This window comes from Aquila chrysaetos, chromosome 5 (genome assembly GCF_900496995.4).
Source record: "Aquila chrysaetos chrysaetos chromosome 5, bAquChr1.4, whole genome shotgun sequence".
Classification (NCBI taxonomy): domain Eukaryota; kingdom Metazoa; phylum Chordata; class Aves; order Accipitriformes; family Accipitridae; genus Aquila; species Aquila chrysaetos.
Genome location: NC_044008.1, coordinates 49,855,602 through 49,874,879, shown reverse-complemented (window position 1 = coordinate 49,874,879; position 19,278 = coordinate 49,855,602). Strand labels below are relative to the sequence as shown.

Sequence of the window (19,278 nt, the reverse complement as noted above, 5' to 3'; positions counted from 1 at the left end):
TTTAAGGCAAATGAGGCATGTTAGTGGTTATTTGTAATTCTTTTTTGTTCAGTGGATTTCCTGTTATGCAAAAATGTAAAGCTTTTCTCGCTGTTCTTCCAAACTTTTTTTTTCCTGTCTTGATAGTTTTGTACATCTGTGTCTGCTTTATAACCTGTGGCTAAGATGTACTTGCCCAGTTAAGATCTGGCTTTGTCTTCATGGATGCCTGACAGCTTACCGTAAAACTGCAAGTTAGAACTCTCTTGCTTTTGTTTGAAGACCTTCAAGAAGTGAACAACTTTCTTTAACAGCTTTTCTGAATGGCCATGGGGTACTGAAGATCCATCTAAAAAAATTCAGCACGTCACGTTTACATCCGCCATTTGTCCAGTAATTGTTTTACTCATTTGTTACTCTAACAAAAAGTTACAGGAGGAGCTTTGTAGAACATAAGGCTTGCACTTGGACAACATGTGTGCATATGTGTGCACTCCATAAAGTGGAATATTTCTGTATGGGGCACAGGCAAAATCCCATCAGCCTGCTTCCTGTTCAAACTGCACGAAGTTGAATACTCACATGCCTATGTTTTACAGCTTATTTTTCACTTCAGGAGGCAGACAGGGTGTGGACAGGTGGGCAGACGAACATCAGTCTTGTGAGGCTGGATATTTACTCTCTACTTTCTACCACCCTAGCAATCTAAGATTATTAATAGTAGTCTTCTAAAAACATCTGAGATAGATAGGCAGAGCTAAGGATCTGTGGTTTATCACTAGTATTAGTAAGATGTTGTCTAGTTTCTAGTGAATTGACAGATCAGTATATTCTCAAAAATGTAGTTTAATCTTTTAAGGTACAGAAAGTGGATTAAATAACCTTCTTAGCACCATTTTTCATTAACAGATTCATTATCTGTAATGAAATCTCCTTGCATAGCATTTTCATCTGGAAAAAATTGTGGAAAATGTACTAAGGGGAAATCTGGTCTATTAATGTTTCACTGAAAGTGTGGTGTGTATCCTACAGTACCAGGCAAATGCGACAAGATGAAAAGGGGTGTCAGAGAAATAGGAAGACAGCAATATTTATGTATGTCAGTAACTGAAGCTGTATGATCTTTATATTTTTGTTAGCAGAGGACATAATTTGCAAAGATCTACTTGAAGATAGGAAATACATGGCAGATGAAGAAATAAGTGAAGACTGTGAACATGTAAATGATATGCCAAAGGAATCCAAAACCGTAACAGAGGCTTGCTTTACATACTTTTGGTGTTAAAAGGAGCATACTATGGGTAGCTCACAAACAAAAGCCATGTTTCTGTTAGTATTTATAAACTATGCTACTAAAATACGGAGCAAAGTTGTCTACACAGTGGCAATATAAGAATATAGAGGATTATGGAGAGAAAACAACTGATGTAACTGGAGAAAATTAAACTGAAAAACAAGGGGATTTTTCTCTACTGATTTGCAGTTGCAGTAATTTTAGGTGTGATTTGTTTAAAAAAAAAAAGTAGACAAAAAAATCAGACACAAATGTGATCTTTAAGTTTGTTACATATATATTATACTGTCAGTGGTTTTGAATAGTGCTGCATTTATGTTGGGCTTTTCCTTTTATAACCTGTACTTGTGCTGGGATGTTTTTACATGTTTTATATGATATTTCTTAACTCTTCTTTCTACCATATTTTAATGCTTTCAATGTTCACAAAAGGAAAATGCTTTTAACCTTAGATAAGAATTAATTAGTCACATTAAGGTAAGAGTGTGATTGTAGTAAACTGCAGTTTAAAACAGGATTCACTAGGTTCTTTCTTGATAAAACTCTAATTTATCACACACCTTGATTTTTTTTAAGTTTTTTTTTTTTAATTACTGTGCATAAAATACTGCCAGTATTCATCAATCAACTGTATTGATTTTAAGATAACTCAGACTTACTTGCAGGTGTTTATAGTCCATGCCAAGGACTTGGTCTTATGCCTATTGTAGTCTGCGGTTTTCCTGCTTGAAATGGAGAACAGTCTCCCGTAATGTTAGATCATTGCCATCAGTCTTTGTCAGAAATTCTGATCCCTTCTTATACTGATATCACCATTATGTAGTATACTATGTTATGGGTTTTTTAACTAAGATTTTTTTCACCGATACATTCTCAGCATAAATATTTTTTAATATGGATGTAGAAGTTCCTAGTCTGTTCTGTTATTATTTTCAGACAGTTAGTTTGATACTATCCTTTACTGACATTTCTCCCATTTTTACAGTCCTCTTGTATTGGTTCAGATTCAGAATGCAAGCATGTGCACTTCAGACTTCAGTGGCCAAAGTCCTTTGGTGTCCTACTATTTTAAGACACATGAAATAGATAATGCTGTGTCATATTCCTTGACTTGCAGGACTAATTGTACTGAAGTTTACAAATAACCGTATCCTTTCTGACTCGCAACCTGTATTGTGTTTAAAAACCTTTCCTCAACACTTTTTGCCAAGATGGTTTAAACCAGCTGGGGTGGGGAAGAGAAGAATGCATTACTAAAGTCTCACCCGTTTGTTTCCCTTTTTCTGCTATGATCCACAATAGCTGGGACAGTTTTCTCTTTTCTAGACTGAGACAGACCACAGTAATGCAGACAATCTCAGCAAGTGGTTTGCCTAAAAGAGAGAAACTTAGAAATACAGAAAAAAGATTTGATTGGTGCTTCATCTTGTTATCCTTTAAGGTAACCTATGATTCAAAATGTCTTAAGTGAGACTGCACTTCAGCTTGGTAACTTTATGTTATTTCTGTTAGATTTTTGGGGAATAAGGCTGAAAGAGAAATGTAAATCAAACCTCACAAAATGTAATGAAACTCCCATCGTATCTGGATTCTAGCTTTATACATTGACTTGGTTCTATTATGGCCCCAAACTATACTCTTTGGATCCAAACATCTATAAATCTTTAAGAAGTTTAGAGTCTTTCTGAATTTGGACATATTTTTTGTCTGGCATATATCTTTCCAAATGGAGAGAGCATTTATCTGTTGTGTAGTACAGATATTCAGAGCCCTTTGTGTTTATACCTTAAACTAAGGGGTTTCAGAAGCAAAGATTTCCTAATTAATTCTGTTCTTTTCCTGATGTATATAAAATTGTTCTAACTAGACTGGTTTTGGAAGATTTAATGAAGAATTACGTGAGTACCCCTGAAATATTTTCTGATGAGAATTCTTAGAATTTTTATCTTCTGTATATTGAAGTGTTTGTACACAACATATTAAAGAAAAACCAGTTTGCCACTGCTTTTCGGTGTAGAGTACTCAGGGAAGTCACAGCTTGCTTATAAAGAATACTGACAAATCTCAGCAGCTTTTGTTACAACTGGGTAACTCTTATTCAGTGTGTTTAGATGTCAGATTCTGTGTTACAGTAGTTTAAATTAACTTCACTGGCTTCAACAGATTTTTGCAACATCATATAGAAGAGTGGAAACCCCCCCCCCCCCAACATTCAGTGTGGTATTTTTATATTTGTCATATTGTTTTTATGAACTTTACAAGGAAAAATTGTAAAACTTGTTATTAGGCTGACTAATGGGATGAAAAGAAAATTTTAGACTTCTTGTGAAACCGATTATGTTTTTCTCAGCAGATTTTAGGTGACTGTTCATATTATGAACAGAATTCAGTCTAAAAATAAGTTGTGTCCACTTTATGGGTTTATTGAGAACAGAAATTTCCACACCATTCTCCCTTTAATGTGACCACAATGGGCAGTCATAATTTGTCCATTTATATAAAAAGAATAAATTAGCAAATTAGCCACCATAAACTGTTAGTATATCCACTTTTGCTGACATGTTTATTGTAATTTGTAATATGCATGATGTTGATTTTCAAAAATGTTCCATTTTCTTTTTTGAGAGTATGAATTATAAATTCACAAATCACAGAAAGCAAGGCTGTAATAAAACTTGAAAGTTGGAAACACTACGTAGCATTCATCTATGTCATCCTCAAAAAAACGGGATGTTGAAATTTTTTATAGTTTGATTAAAAGCCTAAAACCTTCTCTTCATATTACAGCTAAGACAGAGCAAGAGGGGTGGTTTTTCATGCATTTATGTAGCAAGCAAAAGGCAGCTAATGAACACGTCAGGAAATGTCTAGAGAAAACCTAAAAATGGGCAAATAACTAAATTTCGAGGTACCACTCATAACGTTACACAGCATAGAATCTTATAAAATAAACACATAACTTTGTCTAAAGACTTAAAGTATTTTAAATGGGTTTTTTTTAGTGGCATGTATTTCAAAGGAAAGGAACTTATCTCCAAAAAACACATCTAGGAATTAAAGATGGCCCTTAATGAACAGACAAAGGGAGTAAAAACGGAGAAGCCTTTGCAGCCATAAAAGTAGAGTTCAAAATATCATCCCTCTTACAAAATATTTCCTGAAAATAGGCTTGTGGAGCACAAAAGTCAATTCTGGAAACTCTAGAACTATAAAAGCAAGTCCAGTAGTCGGCACTTTCAAAAATAAATAAAACCATCAGGCAACAACTGTATGCTAATTGCATTTAAGAAATAAGAGACCACCTACATAGAAATAAAATAAATCTCATTAGTGGAGCTAAAGCAGATAGTTGAGATTCAGACTCTGTTAACCCAACCCCTTAGGCTCACTTGAAAGAGCTTACAAAGTCACTGCCATTTTCTTAGCGATGGAACAGAAGTATAAAATGTGCACCAACATCTCAAGGCCCCTAACTCAAGTGTGCTGTAGTAGTTGATGTGCATTTCTTGGCATCGTTGTGCCCTCACTTTCAGAGGATCCGACCAGATTTTTCTTGCTGAATGAGCACAGCTAAGACAGGGAGAAAGAAGGTCACCAAGAGTAGGTTGTGTGCAAGAGGCTGCTAGTTTAGTATTATACTAAGAAATGCCACAAATCGTTACATTTTTCAGTCAATAAAATCTTATTTGTTTAACCATTTAATTTGTTTTACCAAAAATCAGCTTTGTGAAGGCAAAACCCTGAAATCTTGTAATCAAGAAAATTAAATTTTTTATGAATTTCAGACAAGACAATAAATTCTGGAGTTTTTCAACAACAATAGCAAGAAGCCTGTAAGTCTGTCTCTTGAAGCAGCTTACACTAGCCATGCTATTCCCTCTAGAGGAAGTATTGAAAATCATTTGCAACAGTGCCCCCCTCTCTCCCCATTGGCCATCATCAGGTTATAGATCTTCAGAAACAAAAGCTGCCCAGGCCTCCTCTCACTCTCTCAAATGGTCTTCTGAAAAAATAAAAAAAATAAAAATCAAGGCTTTTGAAAGCTCATCATCTGTTCTGCTGCTGATATAGTTGGATTTGCTGTAGAAAGAATTGCACAGGAATTTAACTGGATTTATTCTTAGGGTCAAGGCCTGACCATAAGTAACTTTAAGAACAGCACAATAGGTATTTTTTCCTTGATCTTTAACCCTTTGTCCCCAAATCTTTCTATTCATAGTTGCTATTTGGCTCTGATTAAGTTTATGACTCAACTGTGGAGCTTTAACTTTATCTTACAGAAGTTCTGTAAATCCTTGCTAGACTCTTTTGGTTCTGATTTTAGCTCCTGTTTTCTGTTAGACTTTTTAATTCAGCTATGAAAGTTAGAGCTTTATGTTTCTAACATAAAATTAGGTTCAGACCTTCATAAAAAGATTATTATTCATGCAGCTGCTATTGCTGCTTAAAAGTGGCTCACTGAATTCTTTCTCAAGGATAGGGTCTTCTGGTAAAACTGTTGTCTTAATTCTTCTCTAGACAGAAGCCTGGACAGGAAGTAAACAGTTAAAGGAGGTATGTTCACTGGGAGAAAGCCAATAGAAAACTCTTCAGCATTTAACCAGAAAAATTTAATTCTGTTGATAATTGATCAATAGAAACACAACTAAAAAATCCTGCTCCAAGTCAGAACAGCTTAGCCAACAAAAATATATATAATTGTCACATGAGGGACAGAAAAAAAACCAGAAAACGTAGAACAACATGAATAAACCCCTCCATTATATGAAATCTGGCAAAAAATAAGGCCTTTAATAATCCTCAGGAACTGCTGTGAGAGCTTCACACAAACCTGCTTCAGTGTCCCTTGAAAAATTAATTAGGATTTAAAAAAAAAGCACACAACAACCCACACATCTGGCTTGATCATTGGCTAATAGAACATATTTTTATTCCCACCCCAAATCACACACAGCTTGTCTGGAAAGAAGACAGCTGCTTGGGCACTAGTGTGTTTCAGTTTGAAGTACATCTAATCTTTATTGAGTTATTTGAGCCTTGTGTGCCAAGTGCAGAAAGGCATGCTTTTGTGGGGAGAGGATTTTTTTTTTTTTTCTCCTTTTAATATTAATGTGTAATTTTGGCCAACAAAGTAGTGCTTAGGAGACAATAGCAATTCTCTAAATGCATTAGACTTAAAATCCAATAAATATACCAAATGCTTTTGTGTAAATCCTCACCCAGTTTGTTACTTCTGCAGGAACCACTGCTGTTGGAAATCAATCTCAAACATTTTATTGGTCAATTAAGTCTGAAAGCTCCTTAGTGTCTTCTCATCTGATTAGCTTCAACATTTTTTACTCCTCTGCAGATTTTCCATTCGTAAGTCTTACACATATGATGAATTTGGCGTGAGTGCCTTAACTACAAGTGAGATTTTGGGCAGATCAGTTTTATGTGCTAAGTCTCACTAGATGTTATCCTACTGAGTGAACTGTTTGCTAGGGAGTATGGGCTGGGGTAAATCCACATTCTGCTGAACTCAGTGACCAAATCTGCAGAGTCTTCAGGGGCTCCAGAAAACGTTCATCTACAGGTTTTACCGGTAAAACAATTGTAGCTGACCTGAAGAAAAAAAATCTGCCCAGCAAGCAGCAGTTCCCGATATATCAATTACAGTTTGGTCCTACTGCCTTAGTTAGACTGAGTATTGCAGTCCCGCCGAAGCATGAGACATGACAGAGGTTAGGTACTATCCACCATCAGCAGGTACTAGGAGATTCTGTCTCCTAGTAAACACGGTGCTGTTATCAGAGGCTGTGATGTGGTATCTTGCAGGATCTTGTAGTTAATTACTTTTGACACAAGTCCAAAAGGAGAGGGCAGAGTGTAAGAGATAAGATCAAGAACAGAATTAATCTTTTGTCTTTATTTTATGGGATGTTGAATCTCAGAAGAACATTCAATGAAAAGCTGGCTAAACTGAAGAGCTGAGGTAGTACAGATGTGACCGCAATATTGCTTAGCAGCGCTTTCTCTGCCAATCCCATGTGCGCTGGGAAAATCTGTCAAACAAGGCTATATCATAGGGAGCAATTTTCAGGTACAGTTTTACGTTCCTCATTGTACTCCTTTCTGCGCTGTGAACTAGTCTCTTATCAATACCCAGCCTTCCATCTCAAAATTAGCATTTAAGATAAAATTTAACATGCTGCAGGATTCACAGGTTTTGTGATGTTAAGCCTTACCAGTCTGGTTTTCATGCTATTGTTACTTTGCAGTATAAGTCCTTTTATAGAGTTCATTCTTCTTGACGAAGCATATAATGACAAGAATCAGAAAGTACTACTTCAGTCCTGCCCGTAACAACTATGATTTGCAAAGCAACTTTTTTTAGAACAAGATAGCTCTTATGAATGTTGTTCTGGGTGTATCTTTAACTATATCTGATTGGGATTTAGCACACAAATAAACATTGTAGTTAGCTGAAAATATAAATCTTTCACTTCACTGAAACTGCAGCGCTGCAGTTGCTCCAACATATCAAGATGTTATTAAAGAGACACATGGACTCAGAGGAATTTCAGAAGGATTATACTGAGTAAGTACACGGCAGTTACTAAAATAAAAGTTGGCATTCACATCATATTGACTAGAAACCAATATTTCTGAAGCTGTTATGTAAGTAATTACTATATACTAGGTTGCCATATGTACATGTCTGTGTGTATGTGTGCTGTGCCCAAGAGAGCAAATGTCAAATACGCAGTCATGATCCCCTCCCATCAACTGAATAGTAAAATTACTCTCGTCGTATTTCAGCGCGTGAGCGTGTTCCTACATAGAAGATACATGGTCAGCAAATAACAGTGATGAAGATGTACATGTCAATGGGATTAAGATAATACAGAGTATTAATATGGCATCAGGCAATGTTGCTGCACTTAGATGTCTAACAGCATCTCTGTTCCAAATCCTTTTTGGAAAGGTTTAGAACCCATTTACTGCACAGTAAGATTAAACTCATGATTGAATGAATTACAGTCAGACATTATAACATGGTAAAATCACACTCCACTGATAATCATAGCTTGTGCTAACAGGATGCATCACCTCTGCATGTATTCTGACATTTAACTTTGTTAGTTTTCCAAATATATATATATGCACACACCCCCCCCCCCCCCCCCCCCCCCCCCCGATTAGCGTTATTTTAGCTACAGAAGAGATTTTGAAAAGATAGTCAGAAAATGCTATTGAAAATACAGATCTGGAAAGACTTGCTTAGGAAATAGGCTTAGGAGTTGCTGCTTTATACACAGAAATTTTCATCCAAACCAAAATCTTCTTGCTTTATTGTTAGAAATACTACTAATACCCTTGCTGCTTACCTTACACATTGTTGGTATATCATTCTCATGCTCCAATTATCAGGGGTTTTTACCATTATGTAGAAAAATGTCTTCAAAGGTTTAAAAAGCAAACAAAAACCCCAAAACACAGATTTATTCAATTATTTTTTAAAAAGAAACTTTTACTTCCTATTGGTAGTCACTAAATAAAAATGCCTCCGTGCCATTTTTATGTATATAGTTTGAGTACTGTAGGTCTTTCAATGAAAGTTATATCCCAATTTTATTTGCAGATTTCAGCAAAAGTATGGGAAAGACACTGAAGCAATAAAAAAGGAAAAAAATTAATCAGAAGTTTAGAATGTTTGGTTTTATCCTTTTATACTGTGCCAGTTTTCTGTTTTCCTTTTCTTTATGAGAATATCATTTATAAAATTCATTGACAGAAAAATTTTGAAATGTACTGCAGCCCAAAAACTTGCCTGCATATTTTTGGTAAGATTCCATGATTTCGTGTGTCATGCTCAACTTAAAGAGGAGGAGGAGGAAAAAAAACCCAACCCTAATATATCTTTATTCTGCTCATACACTGATTAGTCCTTCCAGGAATCCAGCTGAACTAAAGTTCAATACAGAAATATTAATGAAAGGATTGGTATGTACTGAGTTGTACACCATTTTTATGACAAGGTAAGAAACAGGAACTTGCTGAATTAAACTGAGGATTGTATTTAATAAGGCGGTTTGTAACAAAGCCATGGCGTTATTTTCTTTAAAATCTCGGGTTATCCTGGAGATTCTTGCCGATACTTACATACTGTTGTTTGATTTTTGGAGTCCTATGTTTACAGGTTTACTTGAATGTACAGCGTATCTGCTACACATTACAAATGGGTTACAAGATATTCAGTTTCCATAGATAATAATAGCGACTGTTTTGAGATTAAACCTTTCTATAATTCTGCTTCTTGTTCTTAACTGTCTCCCTTATCCCTTGCTTTCCCCTTCTCAAATGCATCCTTTTAACTGTCCTCTCTCCAAATCCTGTCTCTTCATCTCTCCCCATCCTGCCCAGACCCCATCCTTTTCCTCTCTTGAGTACTTGATTTGCTTCATCCACAGCACCCTCTGTTCCACTTTTCTGTTTTCTGACAACCAGGAAATCTTCTCTAGTGATAGTATTACCATTATATGTCCCCTCTGAGGTTCCTGAAAAGATCTGGCAGTTTGTGTTGGCTGTTGTTCATCTGCTCTGTTCAAATTTGGCAGAGTCCTCTCACAGAATTAGTAGCCTCTAAGAATTTGGTTTTGGCCTGAATTAACATGGGCAATGTACAGAGGATCTCTTCTGAGAGATCTCTAATTTGACGCAGACTTCTGGATGTTAACTTGTGCTTGGTGTCACAAAAATGTGCACAGGGACAAATCTTGCTACGTCTTTTATGGCTGCAAGGGTTATGACACTAGCAAAACTTCTCTAGAGTTTTCATTGTAGGTATCAGAGAAGTGGAAGTCTGCGTGCAGTGAGAGGGAGGGCACAGGAACCTAATTTTCTCCTCAGAAGCAAGGTTAGGACATCTTTGGGGTATCTTGATGTATGGTCACCGTTCTGCAATCACAATCATTTCTCCTACTGAGGAGATGGGTTATGAATTGCGGATGCTGTACTTCCGATGCATTGCAGTTACAACCTTAAGATTGTTAGGAGTGTAAAGTGGGAGCGAGATAGGAGTTTGTCAATAATACATCAATGGCGTTTACTCTTGGTCTTACCTATTTACTTTTGCTTAGTACAACTGACAGAATTATCTCCTTAATTATTCCTTATAGATTTTCATTGCTTTTTTACATGGTCAATGGATTATATTTAATCCTTTGTAATAGTTTTGTATAAAAATGCAAATGTTCTACCTTGTAGAAGCACAGCTAGGATTCAACAATTAGAATATGGTGTTTGGATAACTCAAAACCAAACTTTGCTTCACTATTTGTTCATTCACTCAGGGGAGTATGTTGTCATATTGTACAGCTCACAGATAGCATTCATTTTAGTTGAAACTTTTGGAACAAGTCAACCTTACACAAAGATACATAAGAAACATAGCTAGAAGGAAAGTTTTCCTGCTTAACATAATGTATTCCTAATGTTTTACTTGGCCTGCAGGTGCTCCTCCAATATTATCATTAATTACAACAGTAATAATCCTATTTGAGGAGAGTATAAAACTTCTCATGTTTAGCAAGGTCCTTCCAATTTTTTGAACGCTTCAGTTTAATCTTCCATTTTTACAGGACACTAAACAAAAGAATATTCAGCACCCAAAGAGAATAAGCACTGAACAGCCCTGCAAACATTGCAAGGTTCCTACCCTACAATGAAATAGCTCATTGCTCCACCTGGTCTTACTTCTATGATAGTAAATGGAATAGAAGAGAGATCCACTTTAACAAAGTATCATCTTTATTTCAATTTCAGTTTTCCTTGTCAATAGGTTTTTGTAAATCAATGTTTATACTGAAAGATATTTTTAGTATGGAAAAAAAAGACTTTATAATCAAAGAGTTTTCTTTTAATCGCTTCTTCAGAGATATATTTTGATAACAGCAACTGCTCATTACAATAAAAAACAGAAAAGGCATTCATTTTCTGTGGCATGGGAAGTACTGCCAGTTCTAAATGTCCTACATAGTTTCTTTAAAATTTTTACGTTCTTTAGGCCTCAACAAAAACCAAAGCTCCTCTTCCAGGTTTGGTAGCAAACAGACTATTATTCTCCAATGCTAACCTTTGGACATCGGTTTGGTAATAAGCTTTTCTTACATTTTTTATGAAAGCGTTCAGCTTGTCAGTAGGCACCATTGACACAGTGCAGCCACCCCATCCAGCTCCAGTCAGACGCGACCCGATGGCCCCAAATTGCCTAAAATAAAATGACAGGAAAAAATCATGTAAAATAAACCAAAAAGGGGTAATTTGTCATATATAAAATTCCTATGGAAAACTAGTGAGTACTTAAAACACGTGGATGTCATCTGATTTTTCTGAAGTTCACTTGGTTGTATGCGACATTACAGCAATTTGCAGTTATCATTTTGGACAAAAAAACCCCCCACACTGATGCTTTAAACTGCAATATAGTAATTTCTGTCAATTCCAAAAGTCACTCTCTTTCATAATGCTTCAGCATCAGCTGTTTTAAGGATCACAGCACAGCTGAGATGAAGAAAGCAGAAGGAAAGGAATTGTGTTAGCAACATTCATAAGACATCAGAAGTGAAAACAGAAATACATGACAAAAATAACAAAAGAGGGTTCATAAACTAATTGCACAGGATGTAGGCATGCAAGCCATTTTCTAATGTGGCAAAGACAAATAGCTCTATTCTTCCAGGACAGATCTAAAACATGCTGAAGATTCACAGGCTTCTGCAGGGCTGCTGAGCGTGCCAGTCAAGAAAAGGAGAGTTCGGAAACTCTTAAAAAGTCATACAGAGTTATTGCACTCAAACATCTGTTTATGCTGAATGGACAGAGTTGGGTATCTTTCTTTAGAGGAACCTCATGAATTTAACAGACTTACAGCAGTAGAGGTAAAATAAGAATTTAGTCCCAAAAGAAAAAAATGCTCTTAATAAGGAGGGTGAATAGAAAGAACAATGACAAATAAATGACATCCAAAATATAAACCATTCCCAGCCTCAAGATACTCGCCTGCTAGAAATGTCCTACAGCAAATCCCATGCCATTACTCTGCAAGATTCAGACTCCATATCATTAGAATTTAGTAGAATTATTTTCATTAGTTTGCTTACCTGTGTTGCTGATATTTACTTAGATTCAGAAGAAGTAGGAAAATACCGTGTAATAAATTTCTTTGGGGCTTTTCTAACCTAGTCAGAACAGGATGTTTAGAAAACTCATTTGAAATCTTATTCTCATGAGAGATCTAATCTGATTTGCAAACAAATACTTTTGATATGTTTCCAATAGGCATGCATGGAGAGATTTAGCAGTCCTAGTATGTGTTTGCAGGAGAGACAGCATCATGTGAATAACACTGGAAAATGACAGCTCATTCTGAGTAGGCTGTGGTAGTTTTTCATATGTGCATTTTATGTTAAATGAATCTGGTGTACTGCTGGGTTAGCAGAGGTTTAGGTCATATTTCAAGCAAGTACTTACATATGTGTTTGATTCTAAACACACATCTCTTCTTGAGCAGAAACACTTTCTTCAGTGTGTCTGTGTGGTGCCACCCTTCATATTGACTCGATTTTATGATAATTCTTTATTTCCTGTTGGTGTTTTATTTTATTTATTCCTATTATTATTCCTGTAAGCCACTCATTCTCTGATGCAATTTTTGTAGTTTCTGGTCCATGGAGCAACCTCCTAAAATGAGCAGGATCCAATCCAGTCTCAATTGCAATCAATAGGGAAATTCCCATCGACTTTATAAGGCCCAATACTTTTTTCAGCGTCTGCTAAATCAACTGTCTGTACTCATTTGGTCTGTTACCTCAGTCAGAACTTTGCATTTCAGATGGTGTCTGGCTTTTATTTCGGTACGCAACTGAAATCCCTTCAGAATTGTTCTGAACCTTTTATTGATTTCATAATTCTCTGTGGTCATGCTCATGCCTCATTTTTACTGAGTCATTTTAAAATACTTAGTTGAAATAAAACATAATGTAGACAGAAAATATGCCTGTTTCAGAGCTGAAGTCACTGTGTTTCAAAATACTGTGGCTAACAGTTTCAAATGTGGTGATATGATTAGACACTTGGGGCTTAATGCTAAGGAACTTGGCGTTTTGATGGGCAGTGCTGTAACATCTGGAAACTAGGTACCTGATATTCCACGAATTCAGAAGTGAGCACCTAATTCTGCATCTACTAGAGATGCGGTGCGTGAGAGGTATCTAGATCAAACACGAGAAAGTTAACTTTGGAACAGGTCTGAAACTGCCTTTTTCCAAGTCCTAATCCATTCAGTCCTAAGCTAGACTCCTCTGGTAAAGTGCGATTCATAGCCAGACACTCTCTTCTTGTGCACTGGCACCTGAATCATGCGTTTATGAAGAGGCGTACAGACAATAATCTTGTGGAGGGAGCGCTCACCCACACAGCGGGCAACATGGATTTAACGTGTGCGAAAGTACCCCGTGCACCGCCTGGGCTACGCTGCAGCCACGAGGACAAGTAATAGAGGGAGAGACAGAGCACACAGGAGAGAGAACGTATCTGTAGTCCAATGTTGGGGGCACTTGGCTCCCAGTCCCAGGTTCTGGCCTTTGCTTCTTGAAAAGTTTATGTATCCTGTTCCAGTATTCACTGGATAAAAAGAGAATTATCTTATGAGGAAGGCTGTGTGTGTAAATGAGAATAAAAACACGAGTACTTCAGCAGAGAAAACAAGAATAAAAATAGAAGTCCCATAGGCTGGTGTATGGAAGCAATAGGTAAGACACTGCAGTACCTCATTTTAAAAATAATTGTGCTGTAAGAGGTGATAAAATCACAGCAATATTGTTAATTCCAAATACTCAAAATTATGAACTAGCTGCTCAGAAAGCATGGAGTTAACATGATGAGATTTAAATATATAAATGGGGGAGGGGAGGATATTACTCTGTTTTGTAGCTTGATGTGTATTTGAATAGCATCTTTAAGCCTTTCTGGCTCTGGAGGAGCCGCAAACTTCTTTTTGTAGGGTAGTTTTCTGTTTGTTTTGTTGAATTTTCAAATTGTGCCATGACTCCAGGCTTTGCAGCCTTAAGAAAATCATCAGTGGTAAGAGTTTTGATAAAATGCAGAGTTGTCTTGGTTACCATAATGTACTTGGATCTAATGTAAAAACCGTATCTTTTAAAAGTGATCAGAGAGGATTCAGCTATCTTCAACTGTAAGGGACATGGCTGGTAACACAAAAATTATCAGATTTTATACCACGGAAAGATGGAGAATAAGAGAATGAAAGAAAATTATTTACAACACTCAAGGATTCTGAGAGATTCTCAAAAGTACCCAATGAATTCAGGAGCTCAGATCCAATTTTTTGTTCCTTAATTGTTCAGTGAATCTTCTGTGTTACTTAATTTAAAAGGTAACTTTTACCTGGTAAAATAGCTACTGACAGCATGAGATGGGTTAGAGAAAGCACAAGTCTTCTGTCTTTGCAAAAAATAAAAAAACACAACTGACCAGCTAGTGGTTACAGTTTTCAGCACTACAAACCACAGCAAGTATGGATCCCTTTCTTTCTTGGCAGCGGTTGTACAGTAAAACATAAAGATCTAGGCAAAACAGAAAACATCTGGATATGCAGATTATTCTTCACAGTTTAAACCTTGTAAGGAGAGAGCAGCAGTAGACTCGGGCAATTCTGTGGAATGTATTTTTGGAAAGGCTTTTTAAAGTTACAGGGCAGCTGTATATCATTGTAAGTAAAGAATGTAATTTATGTAGTTCCTGGCCATTTCTATAATCACATCAGCCAAGTTTTCCTAGAGTGACTAGTGATTTTATGTCCCTTAGTTTTTTAATGAACAACTTGAGAAGAATTAAGACGTTTTTCCAACAGTTTCGAAAAACTGATGCTGGCTTAAGCTGCATTCATCTAGAATGGCTATAAGCTTTTATAAATCTAATCACAGAATCAGAAAGACATTAAAGAATATCAAACTTCTAAAGAGGAAAGACACATTTCTTAGGAAATACTCTTGATGGGACAACACAGTAAAGAATAATGAACAAATAATTTACTTGTTTCTGTGCAATGACTGAAATAAGAAAACTCCAGATTAAATAATTTTAATATACCAATTAGAAATCGCTTCACACGAATGACACTCCACTGTGGTGCTTAGCTATGCTCATCAAACTAGTTGTGGGCTCTTCTGCTGGTAAGTTAGAAATCTGATGTAACATGGGCACACACATCACTTTTTTCCTTCACTATTTATATTTTGGTCCCTGGAACTGAAATGCTGTGATTAATTTTAATTTAATTTAGTAAAATCCTAACTGCATACTCCTTTCCTTTGGGTTCTGTGGCTGTGTCTGTGCTACTGCCTGCAAGTCAGTGTCACGATACCCAAGCTAGCTCAGAGAGCAGCAGCTGTCTAGCCATGAAAGCACAGCGCTCAGCATAAATGAGAAACAGAGAATTTCCATCCCCACGCTGAGCTTCATGCTGCAATAGACTGTTGCTAGCATCCATGCTAGGTTATTTAAATGTAGAACAGGTAACTCCACGCTGTAGTGCAGATCTTACCAGTTTATACCTACTTGTTTTCCCCTACTTGAAACAGGAGAGTTTTCTCCCAGCATTTCTGAAAACAGGCCCTATCAGTATGATTCAAGCTGGATACCCTAAGTGAAGACACTTAAAATGGCTAGTCACTTTTGCAAAGTTCAGTCATCAGATGCTATTGTCTGAGGCATCAACACTGGGTAGTTACTGTACCTAAAAGTAAAGCAGATGTTAAGCTTTAAGGCTTTTCCTCTGTCAGTGGTGTCACAGAACAGGCAGTGCTGATACCTTGCACTGGATCAAGACTCTGTAGCCCAAGATTTCTGATAATTCAGTAGAGCATAGTTTCTGCCTTCAGCTGCCTTTGGAGTCAGTTCTCCCTTGTCACACACAGATCAGCAGTTCCCTTTGAGCAGCTGGGATAACCATGGTGAAATTGCCCCGCTAAGTGACTGTCATAGCTTATTCTATTACGTGATCATTACGTGATACAAAAAACTGAACATAGCCTGTGAGTTACGTACTGGATTGACTTCCAAGAGAAGGAACCAAAATTGTATTGCCAAATTACTATCAGACTGTCCAATGGCTCTCAGGGCTTCTCTGTGTTTTATCACAAAACAGCATGTGTATCCCATATGCAAAATAATCTGTGAATGTCCAAAAGTCTTCTGTTCAGTTTTTAAGTTTGTAGTTTTCTGGCTTAGAGGCCATTCCATCTCGTCTGCAAAAGAAATCAGACTATCCTAAATAATCATCTGTATCATACTCTATCAATTTACAAACCTGGTACATGGGTATTACAACTTACAAAATCTGGATGAGTATAGAAGTAAGAGAGCATATGGCAAATTGCATGTTTGTAAAATTTGTATTTTCATTATAAGCCAAACTGATTTCCTAGTTAAAAAAAAAAAAGCCAGTCGCTGGTAAAGAAATATTTTTGTAACTTTCATTTTTAGGTGGTAAGGTATTCACTTTTTTTACCTTCAAATTGAAACAGTTTCTCTTTTCTTCAAGACTGAAAGATATATAGAGAGGATGGGATATTTGCTTCTAAAAGACAGTGAAACAACATTTCTTGACCTCAGGCCTGCAAACACTTATGGCACCCTACATTTCCCTTCTGGCAGGGCAGTAATGCTCTGGCTTAGGGCAGAGTTTCCCAAACTAAGCACACCCTTCTCCAAGGCGAAGTAGGAACCGTAACAGATGAGGAGAAGTATGAAGGTGGCATCACCAGGAGCCATGATGAAGTGTATGAGGGAAGCAACTGGGAGAAGGTGGCTGGGGCAGAGGCAGTGATGGAGTAGTGGTGGGAAAGCTCAGGTGGGCAGCTGTTTATTCCCCCAAGCCACTGTTAAAATGATCACCAACCACTGAATTTAGATCAATGTTAGCATAAAATGTCTGTCCCATGATTACATGTACCAGAAAAATGGAAATTAAGAGGGACCGAAATGTGTACATCCTTTCACGCTGGTCCTGCACTATGGATGAAACACGATGTAGAATGTGAGTACTAAGTATTCGGTTTTACTTTCTGCATTAACACATGGTTATACCAGATCTCATCATCCACTGCAGCAGAGTTATGAAAATAACAGCCTGCTACACACAGCAACCTGTGATTGATTTCCAGCTCACTTCATGCCGTTTCTCAAACTCTGTTTATTCTGGCTAGAGGATATGAAACTGGGGAGGAATAAAGGGAGAAGAGAAGGGACAAAATGACACTCAGGGAATGTGTTTTGGAGTTGAGAGGGCTTGTTTTATTGCGGCCAAACTGAGTTAGGGAACCCAGCTAAAAGAATGAGGCTGGGGCAGATGGAGACTGAATAATGTGGGGAAAGCTCAGACACACAACGCAGAGAGGAGAAGCAGAGTGTTAGCCAGTTAACACACTCATCTTTTAAACGGTGAAATGCTGTCCAACCTATCTGACACCCTAGACAACGTATTTTTTTAATTGAAAAAATTGCAATAGCATTTCACAATATACCATTATGATTTCAAGGCAATCTAAGAGTGTAGAACAGCTTGCTTATGCCCTAGAACTCCCATGGCGCAGTTCTGAAATGGTTAAGAAATACACAAAAAGTAACAGAGTTCAACTAGAACAAGTAAGATGATGTTTTAAGAAAACCAGTTATGACTTCTTCTACAACTTAAGAATAGCCAACAGTCTAACGTAACACTTGTGATGATGAGTCAGTCCAAAAGCAAAGTCTGTAATAAAGCCATAAACTGCAGCTTTCATCTGAAAGTATTACACAGATGTCAGTAGGGAAACAATTGACCATGTAATGTCCCTGCAGGAGATTAATTTTGTAATAAGACACAAGAATACTTTCATTTTAAAATTGCAATAGCCAACGATGTCATATTTTCTCATCAATTCAAACAATATTCTCAACAGGCGATTACTCTTCCTTGTGGTCAAAACTTACAGGCAGATGTCTACCAGCCGATCCAGTTCAGGACAGCTGCATTCATACATTTCCCTGCAGCTGATATAGCTCTGGTTCATTAATTCTCCCAGCAGCTGGATCGCATTGGCAGGTGCTTTGTTGCATATCTTCTTAAATTCCAGCACTCTGGCAGCTTCACTATACACATGCTTTGCACGCTGGTATAACTTAAAGGTGGAAACTAAACAAAATGAAAATATTAAGTACTACAGTTATCAATTAATATTCACTACAAAAGGAACATACAAAAACATAGTAGAATGACTTTTTTTTAGTAATTCATATTTTATATTAGAACTCTGTCTGCTAAAAGTCTTCTGCAAAAGCTCACCTACGTCTTCTTTAAAAGCCCTAGTAAGATTGTACTTTGCTGAACTCTAAATACTATGTACTCGTTTTTTCCACGTTGATAACATCATGCACGTGCTCTTGTTATTTGCTGTGTCACTGAACAGACCCAGTCTCTCCTTTTACTTTGCAGAGGCAAGCCCCAAGTTCAAGAGTTAGCAGCGACATGCATTAGGGCATTAATCTAAAGCTTTCAGGTTTTCAAATACCAGCAAAACTGAGTCAGGAGAACACCAGAAAGGTACCCAGTGCCCTGCAGGCAGCCATTGGCCAACATCTGCTGGCCCAGGGCATTGTGTGTGACTGCTGCAGGCCAAATCTGCATCAATTATGTAACTGTGTGGATGGACCTTTTCTTGAAACAAACCACCACCAAACCACACAAAAACCCCACTTTTTTTTTTTTTTTTTTGAAACTGTGATTAACAAAAATGCTATTATCCATATTTCCTGGTGCATAGGTAAGGAAGCCCTCTCAAGTATTTTCACAATGATGCAGGTTCACCCTGACTGTAAATAATTCTAGATTAAAGGTACAGTGAAGAGCACAGGTGCCTTCAGTTTGATTTTCAGGGTTTATTTTTTGGTGTGTGTTACCA

The 19,278-nt window shown here is 37.0% G+C and overlaps 1 protein-coding gene and 1 pseudogene across 3 annotated transcripts in view; one reads left to right on the top strand and one right to left on the bottom strand.

Moving 5' to 3' along the window:
* LOC115341293 overlaps positions 1 to 19,278 on the top strand; it is a 178,313-nt pseudogene that overhangs the window by 121,595 nt on the left and 37,440 nt on the right.
* Positions 11,048 to 19,278, bottom strand: part of GALK2 (galactokinase 2) — a 50,286-nt gene continuing 42,055 nt past the window's right edge. For all 3 annotated transcript variants that reach the window (XM_030013752.2, XM_030013754.2, XM_030013753.2), the window contains exons 9-10: positions 18,311 to 18,512; positions 11,048 to 11,525 (exon numbers count right to left, since the gene is read on the bottom strand). In XM_030013752.2, the coding sequence (XP_029869612.1) occupies positions 11,318 to 11,525; positions 18,311 to 18,512 (410 nt within the window). In that variant the 3' untranslated portion in view covers positions 11,048 to 11,317. The remainder of the gene's footprint in view (positions 11,526 to 18,310; positions 18,513 to 19,278) is intronic.